The sequence below is a fragment of the Manihot esculenta genome, chromosome 4 (genome assembly GCF_001659605.2).
Source record: "Manihot esculenta cultivar AM560-2 chromosome 4, M.esculenta_v8, whole genome shotgun sequence".
Classification (NCBI taxonomy): Eukaryota; Viridiplantae; Streptophyta; class Magnoliopsida; order Malpighiales; family Euphorbiaceae; genus Manihot; species Manihot esculenta.
In genome coordinates this window covers 12,993,581-13,021,179 of record NC_035164.2, presented here as the reverse complement: position 1 = coordinate 13,021,179, position 27,599 = coordinate 12,993,581, and the positions used below count along the sequence as shown (strand labels likewise).

The following is a 27,599-nucleotide window of genomic DNA, read 5'->3' as shown; positions in this document are numbered from 1 at the left end:
TATAAGTATAATATTTTTGGGTAAGCAAGGCACTGTTATTTATTTTGGGCCCATTGTTTCTTTTTTAATATTCCTGACTTCAAGCCTATTAAAGTGAACAATTAAAATTTTATTTTAATTGAATATTTGAATAAATTATTACGAATAAATAACAATTTTATTTATAGTGTATGAGTATAATATTTTGGGGTAAGAAAGGCACCGTTATTTATTTCTCCTTATCGTTTCTTTTTTAATGTTCTTGACTTTAAACTAAATAAAGTGAACAATTAAAGTTTTATTTTAATTGAATATTTGAATAAATGATTACTAATGAATAACAATTTTGTTTATAATGTATGAGTATAATATTTTGGGGTAAGAAAGACAGTGTCATTTATTTTGCGTCCTATCATTTCTTTTTTAATGTTCAGGCACTGTGGTTTAGTTTGCGCCCCATCGTTTCTTTTTTAATGTTCTTGACTTTAAACTAATTAAAGTCAACAATTAAAGTTTTGTTTTAATTAAACATTTGAATAAATGATTACTAATATATAACAAGTTTTTTTATAATGTATAAGTATAATATTTTGGGGTAAGAAAAGCACTGTCGTTTATTTTGTGCCACATTATTTCTTTTTTAATGTTCTTGACTTTAAACTAATTAAAGTGAACAACTAAAAATTTATTTTAATTGAATATTTGAATAAATGATTACTAATATATAACTATTTTGATTATAATGTATAAGTATAATATTTTTGGGTAAGCAGGGCACTATCATTTATTTTGGGCCCATTGTTTCTTTTTTAATGTTCTTTGACTTTAAACTAATTAAAGTAAACAATTAAAGTTTTATTTTGATTGAACATTTGAATAAATGATTACTAATAAATAACAATTTTATTTATAATATATGAATATAATATTTTGGGATAAGAAAGGCATTGTCGTTTATTTTGCGCCTATCGTTTCTTTTTTAATGGTCTTGACTTTAAACTAATTAAAGTGAACAATTAAAGTTTTATTTTAAATTAACATTTGAATAAATGATTAGTAATATATAACAAGTTTTTTAATAATGTATAAGTATAATATTTTAGGGTAAGAAAGACACTATTGTTTATTTTGCGCCACATTATTTCTTTTTTAATGATCTTGACTTTAAACTAATTAAAGTAAACAATTAATGTTTTATTTTAATTGAACATTTGAATAAATGATTACTAATAGATAACAAGTTTGTTTATTATGTATAAATATAATATTTTGGTGTAAGAAAGGCACTATTATTTATCATGCGCCAATCATTTCTTTTTTAATGTTCAGGCACTGTCGTTTATTTTGCGCCCATCATTTCTTTTTTAATGTTCTTTGACTTTAAACTAATTAAAATAAACAATTAAAGTTTTATTGTAATTCAACATTTGAATAAATGATTACTAATAAATAAGAATTTTATTTTTGATATATGAGTATAATATTTTGGGCTAAGAAAGGCACTGTCGTTTATTTTGCGCCCCATCATTTCTTTTTTAATTTTCTTGACTTTAAACTAATTAAAGTAAATAATTATAGTTTTATTTTAATTGAACATTTGAATATATGATTACTAATAGATAACAAGTTTGTTTATAATATATAAGTATAATAGTTTGGGGTAAGGAAGGCAATGTTATTTATTTTGGGGCAATCATTTCTTTTTTAATGTTCAGGCACTGTCGTTTATTTTGCGCCCTGTTTTTTCTTCTTTTAATGTTCTTGACTTTAAACTAATTAAAATGAAAAATTAAAGTTTTATTTTAATTGAAAAATTGAATAAATGATTACTAATAAATAACAATTTTGTTTATAATGTATGAGTATATTATCTAGGGGTAACAAAGGCAATTTCGTTTATTTTGCGCCCTATCGTTTCTTTTTCTTTTTTAATGTTCTTGACTTTAAACTAATTAAAATGAACAATTAAAGTTTTATTTTAATTGAACATTTCAATAAATGATTACTAATAAATAACAATTGTATTTATAATATTTTGGGTAACAAAGGCACTCTCATTTATTTTGCACCCAATCATTTCTTATTTAATGTTCTTGACATTAAACTAATTAAATAAATTTTATTTTAATTGAATATTTGAATAAATAATTACTAATAATTATTATATTTTGTTTAAAATGTATGAGTAATATTTATGGATAAAAAAGGCACCGTCGTTTATTTTGCGCCCATCATTTTTTTTTAATGTTCAGGCACTGTCATTTATTTTGCGTCCAATCGTTTCTTTTTAATGTTCTTTGACTTTAAACTAATTGAAGTAAAAAATTAAAGTTTTATTTTAATTGAATATTTGAATAAATGATTACTAATGAATAACAATTTTGCTTTAAATGTATGAGTATAACAGTTTAGGGTAAGAAAGGCACTGTCGTTTATTTTGCGCCCTATCGTTTCTTGTTTAATGTTCTTTGACATTAAACTAATTAAACAAGTTTTAATTTAATTGAACATTTGTATAAATAATTAGTAATAATTTTTATATTTTGTTTATAATGTATGAGTATAATATTTTGGGGTAAGAAAGGCACTGTCGTTTATTTTGCGCACCATTGTTTTTTTTTAAATGTTCTTCGCTTTAAACTAATTAAAATGAACAATTAAAGTTTTATTTTAAGTGAATATTTGAATAAATTATTACTAATAAATAACAATTTTATTTATAGTGTATGAGTATAATATTTTGGGGTAAGAAAGGCACTGTCATTTATTTCGCATGTTCTTGACTTTAAACTAATTAAAGTAAACAATTAATGTTTTATTTTAATTGAATATTTGAATAAATGATTACTAATGAATAACAATTTTGCTTATAATGTATGAGTATAATATTTTGGGATAAGAAAGGCACCATCGTTTATTTTGCGCCCCATCGTTTCTTTTTTAATGTTGTTGACATTAAACGGATTAAACAAGTTTTATTTTAATTGAATATTTGAATAAATAATTACTAATAATTATTATATTTTGTTTAAAATGTATGAGTATAATATTTTGGGGTAAGAAAGGCACCGTCATTTATTTTGCGCCCATCATTTCTTTTTTAATGTTCAGGCACTGTCATTTATTTTGTGCCCCGTCTTTTTTTTTAATATTCTTTGATTTTAAACTTATTAAAGTAAACAATTAAAGTTTTATTTTAATTGAACATTTAAATAAATGATTACTAATAGATAACAAGTTTGTTTATAATGTATAAGTATAATATTTTGGAATAAGAAAGGCACTGTTATTTATTTTGCGCCCATCATTTCTTTTTTAATGTTCATGCACTGTCATTTATTTTGCGCCCCATTGTTTCTTTTTTTAATGTTCTTGATTTTAAACTAATTAAAATAAACAATTAAAATTTTATTTTAATTGAATATTTGAATAAATGATTACAAATGAATAACAATTTTGCTTATAATATATGAGTATAATATTTTGGGGTAAGAAAGGCATTGTCATTTATTTCGCGCCCCATCGTTTCTTTTTTAATATTCTTGACATTAAACTAATTAAACAAGTTTTATTTTTTTTTTGAATATTTGATTAAATAATTACTAATAATTTTTATATTTTGTTTAAAATGTATGAGTATAATATTTTGGAGTAAGAAAGGAACAGTCGTTTATTTTGCGCCCATCATTTCTTTTTTAATGTTCAGGCATTGTCGTTTATTTTGCGCCCCTCCGTTTTTTTTTTTAATGTTCTTGACTTGAAACTAATTAAAGTGAACTATTAATATTTTATTTTCATTGAATATTTTAATAAATGATTACTAATATATAACAAGTTTGTTTATAATGTATAAGTATAATATTTTGGTGTACGAAAGACACTGTTGTTTATTTTGCGCCCCTATCGTCTCTTTTTTAATGTTCTTGACATTAAACTAATTAAACAAGTTTTTTTTTTAATATTTAAATAAATAATTACTAATAATTATTATATTTTGTTTAAAATATATTAGTATGATATTTTGGAGTAAGAAAGGATCCATCGTTTATTTTGCGCCCATCATTTCTTTTTTAATGTTGCGGCACTGTCGTTTATTTTGCGCCCCTCCGTTTCTTTTTTAATGTTCTTGACTTTAAACTAATTCAATTGAAAATTAAAATTTTATTTTAATTTAACATTTGATTAAATGATTACTAATAGATAACAAATTTGTTTATAATGTATAAGTATAATATTTTAGGTTAAGAAAAGCACTGTTGTTTATTTTGGTCCCCATTGTTTCTTTTTTAATGTTCCTGACGTTAAACTAATTAAACAAGTTTTATATTAATTGAATATTTGAATTAATAATTATTATATTTTGCTTAAAATGTATGAGTATAATATTTTGGGTAAGAAAGACATTGTCATTTATTTTGCGTCCATCGTTTCCTTTTTAATGTTCTTGACTTTAAACTAATTAAAATAAAAAATAAAGTTTTATTTTAATTGAACATTTGAATAAATGATAACTAATAGATAAAAAATTAGTTTAAAATGTATAAGTATAATATTTTAGGGTAAGAAAGGCACTGTCATTTATTTTGCGCTCATCATTTCATTTTTAAATATATGAGTATAATATTTTGGGATAAAAAGGCACTGTCGTTTAATTTTGGCCCGTGGTTTATTTTGGGCCCCATGCTTTCTTCTTTAATGTTCTTGACATTAAACTAATTAAACAAGTTTTATTTTAATTGAATATTTAAATAAATAATTACTAATAATTATTATATCTTATTTAAAATGCATGAGTATAATATTTTGGGGTAAGAAAGGCGTCGTCATTTATTTTGCACCCATCATTTCTTTTTTAATGTTCAGGCACTGTTATTTATTTTATGCTCCATCGTTTCTTTTTTAATATTCTTTGATTTTAAACTAATTAAAGTAAACAATTAAAATTTTATTTTAATTGAATATTTGAATGAATGATTACTAATACATAACAAGTTTGTTTATAATATATAAGTATAATATTTTGGGGTAAGAAAGGCACTGATATTTATTTTGCGCCCAGCATTTCTTTTTTAATGTTCAGGTACTATCGATTATTTTGCGCCCCATTGTTTCTTTTTTTAATGTTCTTGACTTTAAACTAATTAAAGTTAACAATTAAAGTTTATTTTTAATTGAATATTTGAATAAATGGTTTCTAATTAATAACAATTTTGTTTATAATTTATGAGTATAATATTTTGGGGTAAGAAAGGCACTGTCATTTATTTTGCACCCCATTGTTTCTTTTTTAATGTTGTTGACATTAAACGGATTAAAAAGTTTTATTTTAATTGATTATTTGAATAAGTAATTACTAATAATTATTATATTTTGTTTAAAAGGTATGAGTATAATATTTTGGGGTAAGAAAGGCACCGTCATTTATTTTGCGCCCATCATTTCTTTTTTAATGTTCAGGCACTGTCATTTATTTAGTTCCAGTTTTTATGGGTTGATCACGGATACAAAATAATCTCAATTTAATTAATAAACCAGTTATAGATATCGAAGACGCTTCAGGTATCCAATCCTTTCTTAATTTTAAACTAGTTAAGAGACGCTCGTTAACTAGCCCTAACACTTGGACAACCGTAGGAGACACTTGATAGGCGGTTGTCGAAGCCGTCAAAAATAAACCTATTAAACAATCAACAATAAACTTGTAGATAGTGGCAATAGGGTCGAACCACAGGGAATTGACACCAATGATTTTCCTAATAATGACTAGGTCAAGTAAATAACAAGTAATTAAAAGAGGGGGGTTTGATTTGATGAGTTAAAACTAAATAGCAAAAGAAAGCAATAATGTAAAGATGAGTAAATCAATAAGAGAGAAGCTTCTAGTTGAAGTATGGATCTATTTCAGATTGTTTAGAATTGATCATTGATTCTTTAACTCTCCTATTTATTCCAATAAATTAGTTTTGGATGTGGAAGACGCTTCTCACAATCCAAATTCCTCCTTAGTTCTAGTTTGATTAGGAAACGTTCGCTAATCAAACACTAATCAACAAGTTGCCAAGGAACGTCCTTGGGGCATTGTAGCATCGAACAACTGTTGACTGCATTAAGACTTAGAGAAACCCAATTCTATCCTTGCCAACCGCGTGGTCAAGTTTAGATTATGCAATTTGATTAAATGTGTATTTGAACAACCTAAGCAATTACGGACCTAAATCATTCAAACAATATTACTTAAGCAATTTAAAAGCAATGGGCCCTTATTGATTCTAAAAGCAAAGTAATATTTATGGAAAGCTCAAATTGCATAAATCACTTTCTGTTGATTTGGGCAAATCACTTTCTGCCTTCTCTGGAGAATTGGTCAAATCACTGCTGGACAGCTTAGTTTGCCCAGCGATCGGGTCAGTTCCTATGAGTGAACTGGGCAAATCACTGCCCTGATCACTTTCTGGCAGGATTTCTTTCATGCCCTGTTTTTGCAATTTTTCAGCCCTATTGTCTTGCAACTCCTTTCCACTCCTCAATGTGATGGCACTAGCATTTTGCCTTGGATTTATCTCAGTTTGGGAGAGTAGACAACAACTTACCTGTGCTAGCAATCTAGTTGTGCTGGATTCTCCAGGGGGCTGGTTTGTTTCAGAAATTTCAACAGATTTTGGTTCAGTTGGGGCACTTCCAGCAGTTGCTGGTTTATGGACAGCAGCAGGGGATGTACCAGGAACTTCGGCTGGTGCTGATTTGCGGGCAGCAGTGGTTGTGGCAGTTTGACAGCAGTTGCTGCCTCTATTTTCAGCAACTTGGACAGCAGCAAATTCTGTAATTTCTGGTGTAATTTTGGCAGTTTCAGCAAGTGCAGCAACTTCTGGTTCAGTGGGGGCAATTTCTGAGGTTGCTGATTCTTGGACAGCAGGTGCTGTTTTTGCAGCAGGAGCTTCGGTTGGTGCTGATTTTTGGACAGCAGCAGGTTCTGCAGTGGTGATTTGTGCCGCAGATTCAGCAGCTTGGTCTGTTTCTTCGTCATCGTCCCATAGATCTTGAAGCTCTTCCTCTCTTCTTAATATGTATGCGTCCACTGAGCTGACCGCTTGATCCACTTGCTGTTGGAGAATTTTCCCAGAAATTTCCAATTTTCTCACCATCTCTTCAAGTTCCATATGGGAGTTTTGAGGTGTTGCTTGGGCTTGATAGTTTTGGTAGTAGTCAGCCCTTGCATAGCCATAATTTGGATCGTCCCCCCAACATGGATTGTATTGCAGATCTCTTTGGTAGTCATGGTAGTGGTCTGTCCTTGTATAGCCATAGCTCATATTGTCTCCCCAACTTGTATTGTATGTGTCAAGGTAGGGATTATGTCTTGGCTGTCCATAAAATCCTGTATGTGCTTGTTGAAGTTGTTGGGCTTGTCGAGCTTGACCATAATTTCTCACCATAGAGGTTAGTTCAGAAATTTGAGAAGAGAGAAAAGACATACTTACCGTAGCCATGCTTGTAAATCAGCCCTGGTCATAAAAGAAAAATACGTTAGTTAGATCAATTCCCCGGCAACGGCGCCAATTTTTGATAGGCGGTTGTCGAAGCCGTCAAAAATAAACCTATTAAACAATCAACAATAAACTTGTAGATAGTGGCAATAGGGTCGAACCACAGGGAATTGACACCAATGATTTTCCTAATAATGACTAGGTCAAGTAAATAACAAGTAATTAAAAGAGGGGGGTTTGATTTGATGAGTTAAAACTAAATAGCAAAAGAAAGCAATAATGTAAAGATGAGTAAATCAATAAGAGAGAAGCTTCTAGTTGAAGTATGGATCTATTTCAGATTGTTTAGAATTGATCATTGATTCTTTAACTCTCCTATTTATTCCAATAAATTAGTTTTGGATGTGGAAGACGCTTCTCACAATCCAAATTCCTCCTTAGTTCTAGTTTGATTAGGAAACGTTCGCTAATCAAACACTAATCAACAAGTTGCCAAGGAACGTCCTTGGGGCATTGTAGCATCGAACAACTGTTGACTGCATTAAGACTTAGAGAAACCCAATTCTATCCTTGCCAACCGCGTGGTCAAGTTTAGATTATGCAATTTGATTAAATGTGTATTTGAACAACCTAAGCAATTACGGACCTAAATCATTCAAACAATATTACTTAAGCAATTTAAAAGCAATGGGCCCTTATTGATTCTAAAAGCAAAGTAATATTTATGGAAAGCTCAAATTGCATAAATATTGAAATTAAATAGAAGTTTAACAATGGAGATTTAAATCTCCCAATTCATCACAAAATCTGAAATTCACCCACTTCAACTAGAAAAGAAAAGAGTTTAGCCACTCATGGTGGACTAAATACACAAAAAGATGAAAGGAAAAGAAAAAGGAAGATGCTGGAGAGTTTATGGCGAGTTCAATTCCTCAGCAGAAGATAAGATTGCTGGCTTGGAGGCTCTCCTTTTATAGTTGCAGAATTTTATTCATCTAGGGTTTCAAAATCCCTTTTTGATTTGATCTTGGACTCCTCTTTTGATGTTGAATTTGATTGTAATTGGAATTCCTTGGGTGAGAGACTCTTTCGTGGCTCTTGGTCTTGTGTTGGAAGTGATTGGATTGGATTTGGACTTCTGAAAAATCGAATTTCTGTTTTCTGTCCATTTTCCCGCTCTGCTGTAAGTTTCTGCTGTCAAAGTGATTTGCCCTGTGATTTGGGCGAGCAGTGGGCAAATCACTGGGCAAATCACTGCCTCTGTGAGTCAGTCCTCTATGTCTCTGCGAGTGATTTGGCCAGTGATCTTCGAGTGTCTGGGGCAAATCACTGGGCAAATCACTGCTGCCTGTTGCCTCCGGGTTTCTGCTTTAGCTTGATCGGGGCAGTGATTGGAGCAGATTCTTGGGCAAATCACTGGGCAAATCATCCTTTTGTGAATTTTCTGCACTTTTTCTTCCATTTTCCAGTTTCTTCCTTTTCTGTAAAAACAAGATAAAAACCATAAATTAAACTGAAAAATGTGTAAATAAGCAATAATAATTATGATAAAAATGTGGCTAAATTATGCTTGATCAAATACCCCCACACCTAGCTTTTTGCTTGTCCTCAAGCAACAAATAACTTAGCCAATTAAGCTCCCTTTTTCCTTAGAGCCTAAGTTCCACTTAATCAGCCCCCCTAGACTCCTAAATTGAAGTATCACAGTATAGAGTACATGCACTAAGGTCATCCTCTCCTTTCCTTGTTTCCTTTCACCTACCATGGTCAAGAGAAAGGTTTTTGGTTCAATCATGCTTATTCCTTTATGTTAGTTTTAATGCAACCCCTAGGAGTGATTTGCCACCTTCTCTCTTTCTCCTTTTTATTTAATTTATATTTTTATTTTCAGCAGCACTTATTCTTATCCTTGCCTGAAAAAGTCACTAACCTTTTTACGCGATTGTGTACATGGGTGATACACCCCCGATTACTCAGTTAGTCACTTGTTCAAGTGGCTACTAGCTCTGTTCATAGTCTAGACCATCGAAACTTATTTGCTTGAAAAAGTTACTGACCTTTTTACGCGATTGTGTACATGGGTGATACACCCCCGGTTACTCAGTCAGTTACTTCTCCAAGTGGCTATTAGGCTCAGTTCATAGTCTTAGACCATTGGAACAAGTTTGTGATTTGTGCTTTGTGCTGGTTTTTCATGATAATTTGGGCAAATCAGCTCATAGGGAGTTACACTAGCTTTGTGTTTGCATGTATTTGTATTTTTATTTCCCTTGACCTTAGCACATTTAAGGATTCAATTCAAGAGAAAAACTCCCTAAGTGAAGGTAACATACTGTGAATGATTCAATTTAGGCTTAAAGGGGTGGCAAATCAATGGAGTCATGAGATAAGGGCACTCTTTCAACCTTGTTATCTATGTTGAGTGGAGCAATTAGCTACAAAATTCTGTGTGTGTGTGCACAAAGTGTGAAGAAGAAAAAATTTGGTGTGTGCAAAAAGGGGTAAGAATAATGCAAAAAGAAACAAAAAGAAACAATAAGAAACAAAATAGAAAAAAAAAAAGGAAATCAAAAGATGGTGTGATCAGTGAATAAATACTCTCCAGTACCCCCACACCTATCCCACATATTGTCCTCAATGTGTGAATAAACATATAGAAAAATGAAGGAGAAAAGGGAAAGATATTTCCTGGCCTGGGGGTGATTTGACCAGTGACTTGGGCAAGTACTGGGCAAATCACTGGGCAAATAGCTATCTGTCACGGTGCTGGGGTAGAAAATGGTGAACCAGCAGCTGCAACATACTTTCCATGTGCTGCATCCTATCTTGAGCCTCCACCGAATGGTCTTGAGGTGCCTTTTATGTCCTCCAAGGTCCACCCAATTGTTTTCTTGTGCTTGCTCAACACATCAAGGAGCTTTTCCTCTTCTTCTTGGCTGAGCTGGTTGGAAATAATTACTGGAAGTGTATTTCCAGCTCCCAAGTAGGCATATTTGAGGTGGCTAGGCAAGGGTTTCAGATCTGGTGCATTCTCTGTCTGCTGGTTTTTTGTCTGCTTACTGTCTGATTTGAGCTGTGATTTGAGCAGATTTTCTGGTATTCTGGGCAAATCACTGGGCAAATCACTCACTTCCAGCAAGTTACAGCAGTCTGCTATTTTCTTTGTTTCAGTGATGTTGCTGTCCACTTCTTCTCTCCTGCAAAGACCTTCATAGAGTAAGTTTTCTTGATCAAAATCAAAAATTTCTTGACTTAAATCATCAATTATATCAAGGCCATAAACAGGAGAAACATCATTGGGGAATTTCATGGCATCATAAACATTAAATTTTATAATTTCCCCTTCAAACTCCATGGTCAATGTGCCATCATGCACATCAATTTTTGTTCTTGCTGTGCTCAAGAATGGTCTCCCAAGTAAGATATCAGAGGTGATGTTGCCCTTGTCCTCCTCCATGTCAATCACATAAAAATCAGCTGGGAAGACTAGTTGGTCCACTTGCACCAACACATCTTCAAGCACTCCTTTGGGGTAGACAATGGATCGATCAGCCAATTGGATCATACTGCTGGTGCCCTTGAGTGTACCTGCATTCAACAAGTTAAAAATAGAAAGAGGCATGACATTTATTGAAGCTCCAAGGTCACACATGGCCTTCTTTATTCCCATATTGCCTATTTTGCATGAAACCGCAAACATTCCTCTATCTTTGCATTTGACTGGTAGTTTTCTTTGGATGACAGCTGAAACACACTCCCCCACACTTACCTTTTCATGTTTAGCAAGTTTCCTCCTATTGGTGCATAGCTCTTTGAGAAATTTAGCATACCTTGGTATTTGTTTGATAGCATCAAGTAGAGGTATGTTGATTTCTACCTTGCGAAGTGTCTCCAATATCTCTTTTTCCTCTTTCTCCTTTTGGGACCTTGCAAATCTCTTTGGGAAGGGAGGAGGTACCTTGAATTTCTCCATAGGTTGCTGTTTCTGCTTTGACTTGATTCTGCCTGGTCTGTTGATTTGGGCAAATCACTTTCTGCCTTCTCTGGAGAATTGGTCAAATCACTGCTGGACAGCTTAGTTTGCCCAGCGATCGGGTCAGTTCCTATGAGTGAACTGGGCAAATCACTGCCCTGATCACTTTCTGGCAGGATTTCTTTCATGCCCTGTTTTTGCAATTTTTCAGCCCTATTGTCTTGCAACTCCTTTCCACTCCTCAATGTGATGGCACTAGCATTTTGCCTTGGATTTATCTCAGTTTGGGAGAGTAGACAACAACTTACCTGTGCTAGCAATCTAGTTGTGCTGGATTCTCCAGGGGGCTGGTTTGTTTCAGAAATTTCAACAGATTTTGGTTCAGTTGGGGCACTTCCAGCAGTTGCTGGTTTATGGACAGCAGCAGGGGATGTACCAGGAACTTCGGCTGGTGCTGATTTGCGGGCAGCAGTGGTTGTGGCAGTTTGACAGCAGTTGCTGCCTCTATTTTCAGCAACTTGGACAGCAGCAAATTCTGTAATTTCTGGTGTAATTTTGGCAGTTTCAGCAAGTGCAGCAACTTCTGGTTCAGTGGGGGCAATTTCTGAGGTTGCTGATTCTTGGACAGCAGGTGCTGTTTTTGCAGCAGGAGCTTCGGTTGGTGCTGATTTTTGGACAGCAGCAGGTTCTGCAGTGGTGATTTGTGCCGCAGATTCAGCAGCTTGGTCTGTTTCTTCGTCATCGTCCCATAGATCTTGAAGCTCTTCCTCTCTTCTTAATATGTATGCGTCCACTGAGCTGACCGCTTGATCCACTTGCTGTTGGAGAATTTTCCCAGAAATTTCCAATTTTCTCACCATCTCTTCAAGTTCCATATGGGAGTTTTGAGGTGTTGCTTGGGCTTGATAGTTTTGGTAGTAGTCAGCCCTTGCATAGCCATAATTTGGATCGTCCCCCCAACATGGATTGTATTGCAGATCTCTTTGGTAGTCATGGTAGTGGTCTGTCCTTGTATAGCCATAGCTCATATTGTCTCCCCAACTTGTATTGTATGTGTCAAGGTAGGGATTATGTCTTGGCTGTCCATAAAATCCTGTATGTGCTTGTTGAAGTTGTTGGGCTTGTCGAGCTTGACCATAATTTCTCACCATAGAGGTTAGTTCAGAAATTTGAGAAGAGAGAAAAGACATACTTACCGTAGCCATGCTTGTAAATCAGCCCTGGTCATAAAAGAAAAATACGTTAGTTAGATCAATTCCCCGGCAACGGCGCCAATTTTTGATAGGCGGTTGTCGAAGCCGTCAAAAATAAACCTATTAAACAATCAACAATAAACTTGTAGATAGTGGCAATAGGGTCGAACCACAGGGAATTGACACCAATGATTTTCCTAATAATGACTAGGTCAAGTAAATAACAAGTAATTAAAAGAGGGGGGTTTGATTTGATGAGTTAAAACTAAATAGCAAAAGAAAGCAATAATGTAAAGATGAGTAAATCAATAAGAGAGAAGCTTCTAGTTGAAGTATGGATCTATTTCAGATTGTTTAGAATTGATCATTGATTCTTTAACTCTCCTATTTATTCCAATAAATTAGTTTTGGATGTGGAAGACGCTTCTCACAATCCAAATTCCTCCTTAGTTCTAGTTTGATTAGGAAACGTTCGCTAATCAAACACTAATCAACAAGTTGCCAAGGAACGTCCTTGGGGCATTGTAGCATCGAACAACTGTTGACTGCATTAAGACTTAGAGAAACCCAATTCTATCCTTGCCAACCGCGTGGTCAAGTTTAGATTATGCAATTTGATTAAATGTGTATTTGAACAACCTAAGCAATTACGGACCTAAATCATTCAAACAATATTACTTAAGCAATTTAAAAGCAATGGGCCCTTATTGATTCTAAAAGCAAAGTAATATTTATGGAAAGCTCAAATTGCATAAATATTGAAATTAAATAGAAGTTTAACAATGGAGATTTAAATCTCCCAATTCATCACAAAATCTGAAATTCACCCACTTCAACTAGAAAAGAAAAGAGTTTAGCCACTCATGGTGGACTAAATACACAAAAAGATGAAAGGAAAAGAAAAAGGAAGATGCTGGAGAGTTTCTGGCGAGTTCAATTCCTCAGCAGAAGATAAGATTGCTGGCTTGGAGGCTCTCCTTTTATAGTTGCAGAATTTTATTCATCTAGGGTTTCAAAATCCCTTTTTGATTTGATCTTGGACTCCTCTTTTGATGTTGAATTTGATTGTAATTGGAATTCCTTGGGTGAGAGACTCTTTCGTGGCTCTTGGTCTTGTGTTGGAAGTGATTGGATTGGATTTGGACTTCTGAAAAATCGAATTTCTGTTTTCTGTCCATTTTCCCGCTCTGCTGTAAGTTTCTGCTGTCAAAGTGATTTGCCCTGTGATTTGGGCGAGCAGTGGGCAAATCACTGGGCAAATCACTGCCTCTGTGAGTCAGTCCTCTATGTCTCTGCGAGTGATTTGGCCAGTGATCTTCGAGTGTCTGGGGCAAATCACTGGGCAAATCACTGCTGCCTGTTGCCTCCGGGTTTCTGCTTTAGCTTGATCGGGGCAGTGATTGGAGCAGATTCTTGGGCAAATCACTGGGCAAATCATCCTTTTGTGAATTTTCTGCACTTTTTCTTCCATTTTCCAGTTTCTTCCTTTTCTGTAAAAACAAGATAAAAACCATAAATTAAACTGAAAAATGTGTAAATAAGCAATAATAATTATGATAAAAATGTGGCTAAATTATGCTTGATCAACACTCCTAGAATTTAATCCAATTATTGCATTAAGAATTAAAAGGACCTGATTCTAACTAACAAACGCAAGACGCTCGGTTTATTTAAGTTAGATTATATTATTCCTTAGGAAGGCCTTACGCAACCTAATTCACTACTTATTTCAGTTTAGTTAAACAATTACGGATTTAACTAACCTGAATAGCAGTCTACCATTCTATCAATTGAGCAATGGCGCCTTAATGCAACAACCCACAGAATGATATTAAGCAATAAATACAGGAATAATATAAATACTAATAATTGAGAAAACTATAAAATTACATCAATCTCACAACCCGTTTAACTGGAACTTTTAATTATCCTCTAACTGAAAGGAGAAATTTAGCCACACAAGTTCATGGCTAAAAATAGGAGATGAAAGGTAAGATGAGATATCTCAGATACATCAGAATGCCCCCTTTTATAGTGCTAAGAGTCCTAACCCAAATATAAGTATCTAAAATCAAAATTGAGTACAGTTTGGCAGATAAGATTTATCTGTTTGATTCCCGGGTTTGAAGCTGGCTTTGTTTGTCAAGTATGCTTGTGCCCATAACGCAGTTCATAACACAGCTTATCTAGAGTATCCTTTTATGAATTTGATTGTGGCCACCTTTTATCTCAGAATGTGGGTTCCCAATTGGATTTTTCTTATTATCCTCCAATCCTACCAAGATAACGAAATTTAAACAAATCAATCTGTTTTAAATGAAATCAAACTCAATATCTAGATAATTTGTAATATTAAAGTTGCATAATTATGCATATTATCAAATCCCCCACACTTAGATCAGACTTGCCCTCAAGTATGTACTCATTAACAGAAAAAACCCAAAAAACTACCCATAATCAATGGCTCACAAAGTTAACTCAACTTATTTCAAATAACCCGCATTTCACAGCAAAATCTCATCAATGTATACAAATCATAAAAGAAATACCAACACAATCTTCAAAAGCTGAAATGTAGCAAACTTAATATGTCATCATGCAATTAAGTTCCATCAAATTCTTAAATTAGTGCATAAAGAAACATATACCCAATCAACTAAGAAAGTCTTTTAAAATTATAATTTTTACCAGGGAACCAGGAATCCACTTTTTATTTTTTTTATTTTTTTATTTTTTTTCTTCCTATGGTTTTGGTTCGAGATTTTTTCGGCTCCTATGAGGGTATACTCTCCCAACACTGATTTTCTCCATTCACAAGGGACATCCCTTATTTAAGGGGAATGGGCCCGACCCACCCAAACCAACCAGTGATGGTAAACCATATTATTAGTGGTATGTTTCGAATTATTGACGGCCCCTATGGGGTATAATTCTCCCAACCACTAACTTTTTCCATCCACAAGAGACATCCCTTGCTTAAGGGATTCAAATGCCGTACCATTTGAACCAGTTAATGTTGGTAAACCACTCAAAAAGAAATTAATAATAATATTTTTTTTTCTAACTTAGTTCCCTGGATAGTAGTATCAAGACTCACTGCAGCAGGTTAAAGTAGAATTTCAGAATGCACTATTGGTCTTTTATCAAGCAATATTAATTCACTTAAACATTAGTTTGCACATTTCAAACCATAAAGAAAATGCTAGAATCTCTTAATGATCTGCATAAAAAGATAAGAGAATGATATTTATGCCAGCTACCTAAAATAATTCAATTTAACTCTGAAAGTCAACTTTTATTTTATTTTTTATTTTTAATTTTTTAAACCTTTTTTTTATTATTATTATTTTTTCCTTTAGGCAGATAAACAAATCAAATAAAACAAAAAGAACAATTAAAACAAAAACAAGTGAAAGACTCTCCCCCACACTTGGATCACAATGTCCTCAATGTGATAAAAAAAAACAGCCAAAGCATATATACCTTCAACTATTCCCCCCACACTTAGGTCACAACAAAAATAAATAAATAAATTAATAAGAATAGAGTTCAGAATATGACCCAGAAGGATGTCATGTGACGGGTTGTGCCCATTGAAGGTGCGAGCTCGCGGCTATCAGTGGTGGAGGAGGATATGCGTTTAGATGCCATGAAAGTATATGATGTGCGGCTACTATAAGTGAGAGAGGAGAAAATTGAGTTAGGTTTAGGAAGAGTAATAAATAAATAAATAGTAAAAAGGAAAACCAACTCTAATACTACCTCCTACAAACAAAAAAATAAAAAAAAATAAAAATAAAAAAAAAATTATAGACCTGTATAACACTGACGACTGGAAAAGAAAAAAAAATAAAACAAATAGAACAGAAATAAACAAAGATCAAAACAGAAAAAAAAATATATATTTTTTACTCATCATATGGCTAGTTATGGGCATAACAAAAAACACAAATATATCCCTGTAACTTTTTAAAAAAAAAAAAATAATAAATAAATAAATAAATAAATAAAATAAAATCTAACTAGAGAATGGCAAGAGTAGTTCTAGTTTATAATCATAGCTAGACTTTATTTGAATATCATGGCTATCAGACAATTGGTGTTGGATCACTGAAAGTGATCTCTTTAGCAGGTTCCACCTTGAATCCTTTATAAAATGGCTTAAGAAATACTTGTTCAAATGGTAATTTCAAACTATATGAAGTGCGATTCTCATTTATGAATGGAGGTGGTTGACCGGACAGTGATTTATGCTCTATTTTCATCCCCTGCACAATAGAAGGTAAAAATTTAGTATGTATATTAGGTGGTTCCTCAATAGAAGCAATATAGTGTAACGGTTTATTTGCTTTTAATTCATATACCACTTCTTTTAAACAATCAAAATTTTCCTTCATATTTATTGAGCTGGATTTTTCAAAATTCTCACGAAATTTAGTATTCAACTCATCTCCATATTCCAATTTAAGCACTTGCTGAACTAGAGGTTTACTGGCATCCACTATACACACACTAGAAACATTATTGGGGTGTTTCACATCATTATAAACATTAAATTCAATGATTTCCCCATCAAACTCCATGGTGAGAATGCCAGCATAAACATTTATTTTCGTTCTAGTAGTAGATAAAAAGGGTCTCCCTAGCAAAATATCAGAAGAAATTGAGGATTTATTATCCTCTATAGGAATCACATAAAAATCAGCAGGGAATATTAAATTATCTACTTGCACTAAAACATTCTCCAACACCCCATCAGGATAAACAATAGAGCGGTCAGCTAATTGAATCACCACACCTGTTTCTTTTAATGGACCAGCATTTAAAGATTGAAAAACTGATAACGGCATGATATTTATTGATGCACCTAAATCACACATTGCTCTTTTCACACCAATATTGCCAATTTTAATAGGTATAGCGAACATACCTTGGTCTTTGCACTTGGTAGGCATTTTACTTTGAAAAACGGCAGATACCTTTTCATCCATACAAACCTTTTGGTAGCCTACCAGCTTTCTTTTATTTGTACATAATTCCTTTAAGAACTTCGCATAGTGAGGTACCTGTTTAATTGCATCAAGTAAAGGTATATTGACTTCTACATTACGAAATGTCTCAAGGGTCTCCTTTTCTTCTTTCTCTTGTTTGGACCTAGCTAATCTCTGAGGAAAAGGAGGTTTAATTATCAGAGGTTCAGATTGCTCAGGTGTTGAAGCTGATTTGTCTTGTTCAGGTACGATCATCTCAGTTTCCAAATTTGTACTGCGATTGTGCCCACGACTTACCTGATGAGGATTGTTGTGCCCGAGACTTACCTGACGAGGATCGTCCTGCAGTTCTTTTTCACTTCTGAGTGTAACGGCACATACATTCTGCTTAGGGTTCACTGTGGTCTGAGAAGGCAATTTACCTTGATTTTCCAATTTGTTCACCGATACTGCCAATTGACTGATTTGTGTTTCCAAATTGCGAATACTCATCCGGGTCTCCTGTTGAAATTGTTGAGTATTAGTTGCCAAACTTTTAACAATATCTTCCAAGGACATACCTGTATTAGTTGAAGACACTTGTTGCTGAAATTGTTTAGGTTGATAGCTTTGAAAATTTTGCTGTTTATAGCTAAAATTTGGGTGGTTTCGCCATCCTGGGTTATATGTATTTGAGAAAGGATCGTACTCTTTTTGTGGAGGACCTAGGAACCCATTGACAGCATCCACATGCTGGTCATCCTCTTGAAGTGATGGGCACATATCAGTGGGATGACTCGTATTAGCGCAAATTCCACAAGCTTTGGCTTGTTGTACCTTCTCTGCAACAAGATTTTCAACTAAAGTGGTCAGATGAGAAAGTTTAGACTCAACAGAATAATTGCTTACCTCAGAAACTCTCCTATGAGAGTCTTGTACAGGTACAAATTGTTGTGAATTTGCAGCCATCGTAGATATTAATTCCCTAGCTTCTCGGGGTGTTCTTTTGCGTATCGCACCGCCACTTGCAGCATCTATCATACGTCTTTCCATGGTTGTGAGTCCCTCATAAAAATGAAGCATAAGTTGTTTATCTGAGATTTCATGCCTAGGACTGCTAGCACATAGACGTTTAAATCTCTCCTAATAGTCATGGAGAGTTTCTGTTTCCTTTTGCTTAATTCCTGATATTTCTCTTCTTATTGTAGATGCTCTAGAAACGGGAAAGAATCGATCTAAAAATAATTTTACCATTTCTCCCCATGTAGTGACTGAACCCGGAGGTAGGTAGTACAACTAGTCTTTTGCATTGTCAGCTAAAGAAAAAGGAAATGCCCTTATCTTGATTTGTTCTTCTGTAACTCCTTGTGGTCTCATGCTGGAGCATATCACATGGAACTCTTTCAAATGTCTATGAGGATCTTCCCTTTCAATTCTACTAAAGATGGGAAGGAGGTGAATTAATCCTGATTTCAGCTCAAGTGGTGCATTTAGTGCAGGATACACGATGCAAAGGGGTTGAGGGTCATCCACATTGTCAACATCCTGTATTGGTTGTTCTTCAGCCATTTGCTCTTTCATGTTAGATTCACCAGAGGTATCGTCCGGGTCAGATGCTGTTTTCTCTGTGCCCACGACCTGTTCGTCGACAACAACCTGTTCTTCAACCGTGATCTCCTCTTCAAGTGCAGCAACCTGTGCTTCAATAGGGAGTTGTTCCTCAATGCTGGATGATGAGAGGTCTATGTTTCGTTGTTTAGCCTCTTTTCTCAGTTTTCTTGCGGTTTTCTCAATTTCTGGGTTGAACTCAAGTCTACCTGCAAAATTAGAACGTGTCATTCAAGAAGAATTAATAAAACAATTTAGAACCAGTCCCCGGCAACGGCGCCAAAATTTGATGGGCGTCGAAACCACCAAAAATAAATTCCTGCTTTAAAATAAAATTTGTGATAATGGTAAGCAAGGTCGATCCACAGAGACTGGTTAAATAGATTAATTCTATTGAATAAAATAAAATAAAATAAAATAAAACAAAATAAAATAAAATGGGGGGGTTTTGAATATAAAGGAATAAATAAAATCAATTTAAAAGAAGAACCAATTTTAAAAGAGAGAATCAAGATAAGACAGATTCAGTTAAAGGAATAATTTTAGTTCCAGTTTTTATGGGTTGATCACGGATACAAAATAATCTCAATTTAATTAATAAACCAGTTATAGATATCGAAGACGCTTCAGGTATCCAATCCTTTCTTAATTTTAAACTAGTTAAGAGACGTTCGTTAACTAGTCCTAACTCTTGGACAACCATAGGAGACGCTCCTAGAATTTAATCCAATTATTGCATTAAGAATTAAAAGGACCTGATTCTAACTAACAAACGCGAGACGCTCGGTTTATTTAAGTTAGATTATATTATTCCTTATGAAGGCCTTACGCAACCTAATTCACTACTTATTTCAGTTTAGTTAAACAATTACGGATTTAACTAACCTGAATAGCAGTCTACCATTCTATCAATTGAGCAATGGCGCCTTAATGCAACAACCCACATAATGATATTAAGCAATAAATGCAGGAATAATATAAATACTAATAATTGAGAAAACTATAAAATTACATCAATCTCACAACCCGTTTAACTGGAACTTTTAATTATCCTCTAACTGAAAGGAGAAATTTAGCCACACAAGTTCATGGCTAAAAATAGGAGATGAAAGGTAAGATGAGATATCTCAAATACATCAGAATGCCCCCTTTTATAGTGCTAAGAGTCCTAACCCAAATATAAGTATCTAAAATCAAAATTGAGTACAGTTTGGCAGATAAGATTTATCTGTTTGATTCCCGGGTTTGAAGCTGGCTTTGTTTGTCAAGTATGCTTGTACCCATAACGCAGTTCATAACACAGCTTATCTAGAGTATCCTTTTATGAATTTGATTGTAGCCACCTTTTATCTCAGAATGTGGGTTCCCAATTGGATTTTTCTTATTATCCTCCAATCCTACCAAGATAACGAAATTTAAACAAATCAATCTGTTTTAAATGAAATCAAACTCAATATCTAGATAATTTGTAATATTAAAGTTGCATAATTATGCATATTATCATAAACTAATTAAACAAGTTTTATTTTAATTGAATATTTGAATAAATAATTACTAATAATTATTATATTTTGTTTAAAATGTATGAGTATAATATATTGGGGTAAGAAAGGTACGGTTGTTTATTTTGCGACCATCATTTCCTTTTTAATGTTTAGGTACTGTTGTTTATTTTGCGCTCCATCGTTTCTTTTTTAATATTCATGACTTCAAACTAATTAAAGTAAACAATTAAAGTTTTATTTTAATTGAACATTTAAATAAATGATTGCTAATAGATAACAAGTATGTTTATTGATGATATGAGATCCAATAGAATAGGGTTTTACAAGGGTTTTTGTATTGAAAAATAAACTTGAACTTTCTGGGGAGGGGACTCCCCTTTTATCCATTTCGCTATGCTTGCTGGTGACGTGTAAAGGCCTCTCCATGATTGGGACACGCGTCTCTGACATACAGATTCGGCGTACGAGGGTATCAGCCGCCTGCTCCATGCGTAACGGCCTCTGATTCTCCCCGTGCGTACGCTCGAGCGAATCTGCTAGGCTGTCTGAGTATGGCTCTGGATACTGGGCTGGGCCGAGAGTGGGGCCGGACGCTGAGCCTGAGAGGAGAGGGCCTGCTGGTCGCGGACTGGGCCGATCTGAGTGAAGAAGCTTGGTTGAGCCCGGCCTTGAAGGTTGAATGAGCCAGGCTTGTTGTGCATATCAGGTGTGTGGGCCTCTACGTTATGGGCCTTTGGCTGTGGTCAAGCCCCTGATCCGGGATGAAGAAATCCAGCGGTCATCAATTGCCCCTTCACCTTCTCGGTAGTTATTGCTCCCACTGCCGAGGGGGTGAATATCAAGAACCATTATGACCGCGCCTGTTCGTGTTCAGGTGCCTTAATAACATCCTTTCATCTTTCTGTCGTTGTGCAGTTTCCGAATCCTATCTGCTCTTTCCCCCTTCTGGCTTTTCTCCATTCTTCGTGTTCTTTGCTGTCTTTGCTTTCCTGTCATCATTATATAGACATGTCCTTTCTTTCCTTTTCCATGACTATCTTTTAAAATTCTGACACCGTTAGCTTAGAGTCTAGCATAGCTCTGCTCCATGCTAAGGCCTCAGGCTCTGGGTATATATCAACGCTAACTTTTCTTCATTCTCAAATCCTCTGCTGGAACAAGAGGTTCTTCCTTTCCGTTTCTCTGTCTGCTTCTTTCCTCCAGCGAGATTGTTCTGATTATTCTGTTTTATCTGCAAAGGATCCATTTGACGCCTTCTTCAAACGGAATAAGGTGAGCTTGAGTTTGTATTACTTTGTTACCCCAGAGGTTTGTTTTAATCTTGCTTTTATCATCTTGATGGAGAATTGTTTCTGACTTGTCTCTGTTTTGAAACTTTTTGCAGTACCTGAGATAAGAATGGGTCAGTTCAAAATTCTTGAAAATTTGATGTTACCTCTAAGGAGTCTGGACGGTGCTTTGGAGATCCTTCTGGTAGGGCGGCCGATGGGTGGGACTATTCGGCAAGCTGCTGAGACTGTTTTTCCCAGGTCGTCTGGCCGACCTCCTCCTCTGTTTGTTGTCCGGGCTCCAAAGAGGTTCTGGGCTGTTGGGGAGTTTACTCTAACTTTGCCTTCCCTCAAGAGGGAGAAAGAAATTTATCCGATGCCCCTGTTATCTTCTTTTGATATAAATGGAAGTGGCGAGAAAGATCAGCTTATTGTTTCCTTCAGTGTGGGGTGCTTACGTTATGAGGGACTGAGATCAGCTGCGCTCAGTCAAGTCTCCAGCGATTTCTTCGAACGTATGCTTTGTGATCTCTTCGGTGCCGTAACTCGAAGACTTATGTTTTTCATGTGTGGTGCACGGCCGGCATATAATATCTGAGCTTGTCCGAATGTACCGTGCATCACACTTGGGTAACCGAACGTTTGCCTAGGGGAACAGTGAGAAATGCTTATGGGAATCAACTTGTTCAGTTCTCCTATAATAACGAGACAGAGCTCAGCCGACCTGTAGAGCTCGCTTTTCGTACTAGGATAGTCCCCGGAATTAAGACTAAGATAGTAGGGCAGATGTCAGTGATGTAAACGTTGATGATGATGTATGTGGTTATGTAAATCCTTTAAGGATAGTCTTTCATCCCGTAGTGTAGGCCTTTGTAACGTGTTGTAATGTACTTTTCTTTTAATGAAATTCTTGTTTTTTACTCGTACTTGTTCTTTCTCTGTCATGGATGAAGTACTGATACTGCTTTTCTTCGTAGCTTTAGCCAACTAAATTTTGTTTCATTTTTTCCGAGCTGAACTGACCATATTTCGCGAACTCTTGCTTTTAGTCGATGAGCCGAGCTTCGGGCCTACTTAACCAACTGGACGGTCGATTTACTTTTTCGAGCTTGACTAACCGACCCGTGAGCTCGGTCTTTACTTGATGGATTGAGCTTTGAGCCTCCTTTAGCCGACCGAGCTCTCAAGTTATGTTTTTCGAGCTGGACTAATCCGACCTGTGAGCTCGGTCTTTAATCCTTGAGTTGATTTCTGAGCTCTCAGCTCTGTATGATTCCGAGGTGCCCTTATCGCCTCTTTCCGATCTCGCAGCCTTTGTTCAATAACGATAAGGCAAATCTTATAACTTTTTAAACGATGAGCAAGTCTGACCTTTATCATGCTCCCATTTGCTTGTACTTTTGAGTCTTTTCATGACTTGCCTCTCTGTTTCCTTGGTATTTACCATGGAGGTGGTGAAGTGGTGAATTTTGCAGGTTGAGTTGTTCTTGCGGGCTAAGTTGCTCTGACTGGCGAGTTGGGCTTGTATTATGTATGTGGCGAATGGGCTTTTGATTGATGGGCTGTAATCACGGATCTGGCCCTTGACGGATGTGGAGAAGCCCAGCGATTATCTTTTTGCCCCTTTACCTTCTCACCGGTTATTTATCTAACCGTTGAGAGGGTAAACTTCGAGAGTAATTAATGATCGCGCCGCTCCAAGACAAAATTGTTCAGATCAACGTTCCGTCTCATTATTGCCTTTCATCTCGAATTCCTTCTGTCTTCTGAAGAAACTAGCTCTTTTCTGCTCTCTGTCTTCCTGCAACTCCTTCTGCATTTTTCACCCCATTGTGTTCTCAGGTACGCTTCCTTGTTCTTCCATGGCAAGTTCAAAGCTTCCTGATATTGTTAACCTTGAGTCGCATATTACACCCTCCAACATAACTAAGTATATTTCCCAGAGATTTTTAGATGCTCCGCTGTATCTCATTCGAGCACCTCTTTCAAATGAAAGGATAGTCCTTCCTTACCCTCCCCCTCCGGGTTTGGTGGATCCCTAAGAGGGTCGTCGTATAGTGTTTTTCTTGAAGCAGAGAGAATTCGGTCTACTGTTTCCTTTTACCCCTTTCTTTATTGAGGTCTTTGAATACTTCGGGGTAACTCCTCGGATGTTATCCCCAAACTCCATTTTGTTCATGTCCTGTTTTGAGTCTATCTGCCTGAGTTGGGGTTTTACACCTACGGCCTGTCTGTTTGTCACTTTTTTCCGTCTGGTTAGGGCGGTTCAAAATTTCTATTATTTTTCCCCTCGTAGTGGGTTATCTCTTTTCACGGGGTACAAGGACTCCATAAAGGGATGGGTAGAGAACTTCCTTGTGGCGGAGTTAAAATTAGGGTCTGCCCGAACGTGGGAGGTGGATCTAAGTTGGGGGGAGATCTTTCCGGGTTGCAACGAGCTGCCCCAATTGAGTCTTATTGAGCAGGTCGGGCTGCTTCGACTGACTTCCGTTGAGAGGAAGTATGACGTCGAGAAGTGTATGTTCGCGTCCAATCTTAGGGATATCCGGGACACGGGTATAATGCCTCGTCCGACTATTCTGTTTCTTCTTTGCTCATAATATCGGAAAGTATGCTGATTCTTTATAATTTCGTTTCTTTTGCAGCTTCTGAGGTAAAAATGGATGACATCAAGTTCCCCAAGAACTTTGTCCTGTCTCGGGATAATATGCATGCCATTTTCGACGCCTTTGGGAATGGGCGTTCAGTGACTGAGATTGCTGCGGAGATGGTTCAAGCTGCTTCCTCCAAGAAGGTTAGCCGACCTCCCACCAAAGCTTCTTCTAGAGCTTCGAAGCCGAGCTCTCGCAGCACCAAGTCATCTCGGCTGTCTAGCCGAGGTGGATCGAGATCAACTTCGAGGCCTGCTGAAGGGTCTAGATCTGCTCCAGCCTCCTCAGAGGTCGTGAGGGAAGCCTCCCTAGCTATTGTGGAGCAGACCCAAGGTGCTGAACAAGTGGAGCAGGGTATTGCCCATTCTCCTGGGGGTGTGCCAGGGGGAAAATCTAAATCCCCTGCTACTGAAGACAAGGAGGCCTCTGGGACAGGGATGGAGATCATCCTCCTAGATGACCAAATCTCAGAGGTTTCTGCTCAAGATGCCCCTGCCCCTGCGAGGACTGAGCCTGAGGGATCTGAGGGCATTTCATCAAAGACCGGGGACAAGCGTCCAGCCCCCTCCGGAACATCTGCCCCGTCTCCTGCTCGGAAGAAGTCCAGGACTGCTGCAGGATCTTCTCCAGCTCTTCCTCCCATTGGGAAGGAGAAAGGTGTTTCTGCTATGTCTTCATTATCTCTTACTGACAATGTTCTGAACGCGTCAGGCATTACCTCCGAGTCTCCGGCCAGTGCTATTGCCGAACTTCTCCGAGAGCGAATGTTCGGCGGAATCACAGAGGCCTCGGATCCACGCCTTCTTGCCCTGACTGGTCTCTTAGCCAGCTCTACCAAGGAGCAAGCATCCTTCCGATCTCGCTCTCGTGAGGAGCTCGGATCCACGATCAAGGAAATGCTTCTAATGGTAAATTACTTTTTTCACTTCTTTTCAGTTTGCTTTGTTTCCTTTTCTTGACAGTTGTTCTTCCGTACTAGGTGACGGGCCTCTTTATGGAGGTGGACGTCCGTGATCGCTCCCTCCAGGAGTCTGTAGACCGCCGGATTGAAGAGGCGCGTCTGGAGGAGAACTTATCTGCAGCCAATGACGCGAGGGGTAATCTAGTAGCCGCTCGGGAGCAGATCCAGTCCCTCCAGGTGGAGTTGCATTCTGCGCTAGAGGCCTTTAAAAAGGCTGATGAGAAGGCGACTGAGTCAGCAGAGCATACCAAGTCTTTAGAAGCAGAGTTGTCTCAAGCTCGCAGGGTTCTCAAAGCGTCTGATGAGAGGGCAGCTGCAGTGGAGGTTCGTTGTAAAGAAGTTTTGAAGCAGCTGTCCTCTATGACGGAGGCCCTTAGCGAAAGGGATGAGGCCGTGAGGCAAAAAGCTGAGGTCCAGCAACAATATGAGGCCTTAAAGGCTGATTTTGAAGAGCTTCAAGCTCAGCTGAAGGAAGTGAAGGCTCAGAAGGAAATGGCCCTAGCTCGGGTGAAGGTCCTTGAGCAGGAATTGAGTACGAGCTTTGATCATATCAGAGACCTGGCTTCATCGGCTGAAGAGCTCAAGCTTCGCCATCAACAGCTCAACCATGAAGTCAGGACCCTGGAAAGTAAGTGTTTAGCCCTGCTCAAGGTAGTAAAACATGGTGAGGACAAGGCTTCGCTGGTGCGCGAACAATGTATAGCGGAGTATCAGGAGTCTGACGAGCTGAAAAGGAAGATCGAGCAGGCCTGTGAGGCTCACCTTCAGGACTATAAGGACTCTTCTGAGTTTAAGGAATTTGTAGCTGAGGCCTGTGAAGCACATCTCGATGAATATAAGGCTTCTGGTGAAATGAAATCGGCTATTCTTAAGAAAGCCTTCCGTATGTATGTGACCGGCTACAATCGCGGTTTAAGAGAAGCCAGACACGCTCCTGATACTCCTTTGGCCGAGCTTCGCAAGTACGAAGTGGACTCAGATGGCGAGCCAGTGCTGTATGGGGAGGATGATTTCCCTATGCCCCGAGGAGATTGCCGGAGGGACATATGCCGGCCAGCTGGGTCTCCCTCAGAGGGATCCGAGCTAGAGGGGGAGGACGTGGAAGTCCTTGGGTCAGAGAAGATGACCCTGACTCTGAGAAGGAGGACCTCCACCTTGGGTCAGAGGTTGCCCCTGTTGTTAATGTTGAGAGCTCTGATCCAAGGGATACCGAGCTTTCTTCAGATGTGGCTGTAAATAGAAATAATGTAGGCGAGGATGTTCCTACTAATGTAAGTCCTTTAAGGACTATTTATCCTCCCACCTCGCCAGAGAGATAAATTGTAACAGCTATTTTAATGAAATATCAGTTTTCTTCTTAGACTGCTCTTATTTTTCATATATCTTGGAATTTATCTCGACTTTTCATATTTATAATGTACACTACGTGTTCTCATTCATAAGCTCCGAATTGATCTTAAGTTGCGAGCTCAGCTCTTAGCTAATAGTCTTGAGAGATCAAATCTCATACCTTTTAATGGCGACTAGCATGACTATTTTTTGCTTTTAGCCTTTCCTTCTTGGTTGTGAATTTGGATGTCTGTTCCCGATAAACTGATTTTGGAGTATAGCCTTTTTCTCCTTCATTTATCCTCTTACAGGTTTTTTCGTTTATGAGCCTTTTGAAAGAGGGAGCCCGGCCTTTTGTTTTGGCCTTCATACCTTGGGCTTTTGAGGATGCAAGTCTATCCGAGCTGGGAGCTCGACCTTGAGCTTAATATAGGTCTATCCGAGCTGGGAGCTCGGCATTTTGCCCGATAGCCAAACTTTTAGCGTTAGCGTCTGTTTCGAGGTCGGCGCTTCTTGGCTATTGTGCCCCGAACCTCTTCAGGAGGTCGGAACCTGATTTTGCCTTGGTAGCTCTGGGCTCCTCTCTTTTTTGTGAGGTCGGAACTGTATTTTATAAGTTGTCCCTGCATATGATATGGGAAATTTTCATTTTGGGAGGCTCTTAAGTCCTTCTCCGAC

General features: G+C 36.7%; 1 protein-coding gene across 1 annotated transcript; it reads right to left on the bottom strand.

Moving 5' to 3' along the window:
• Window positions 1-16,717: 16,717 nt before the first annotated feature.
• On the bottom strand, window positions 16,718-18,652 carry LOC122723445. The gene is made up of 2 exons (XM_043955591.1): window positions 16,994-18,652; window positions 16,718-16,897 (listed from the first exon to the last, which is right to left on the bottom strand). Exons 1-2 carry the CDS (start codon window positions 18,650-18,652, stop codon window positions 16,718-16,720), a joined length of 1,839 nt encoding a protein of 612 aa, XP_043811526.1.
• Between the last annotated feature and the right edge of the window lie 8,947 nt (window positions 18,653-27,599).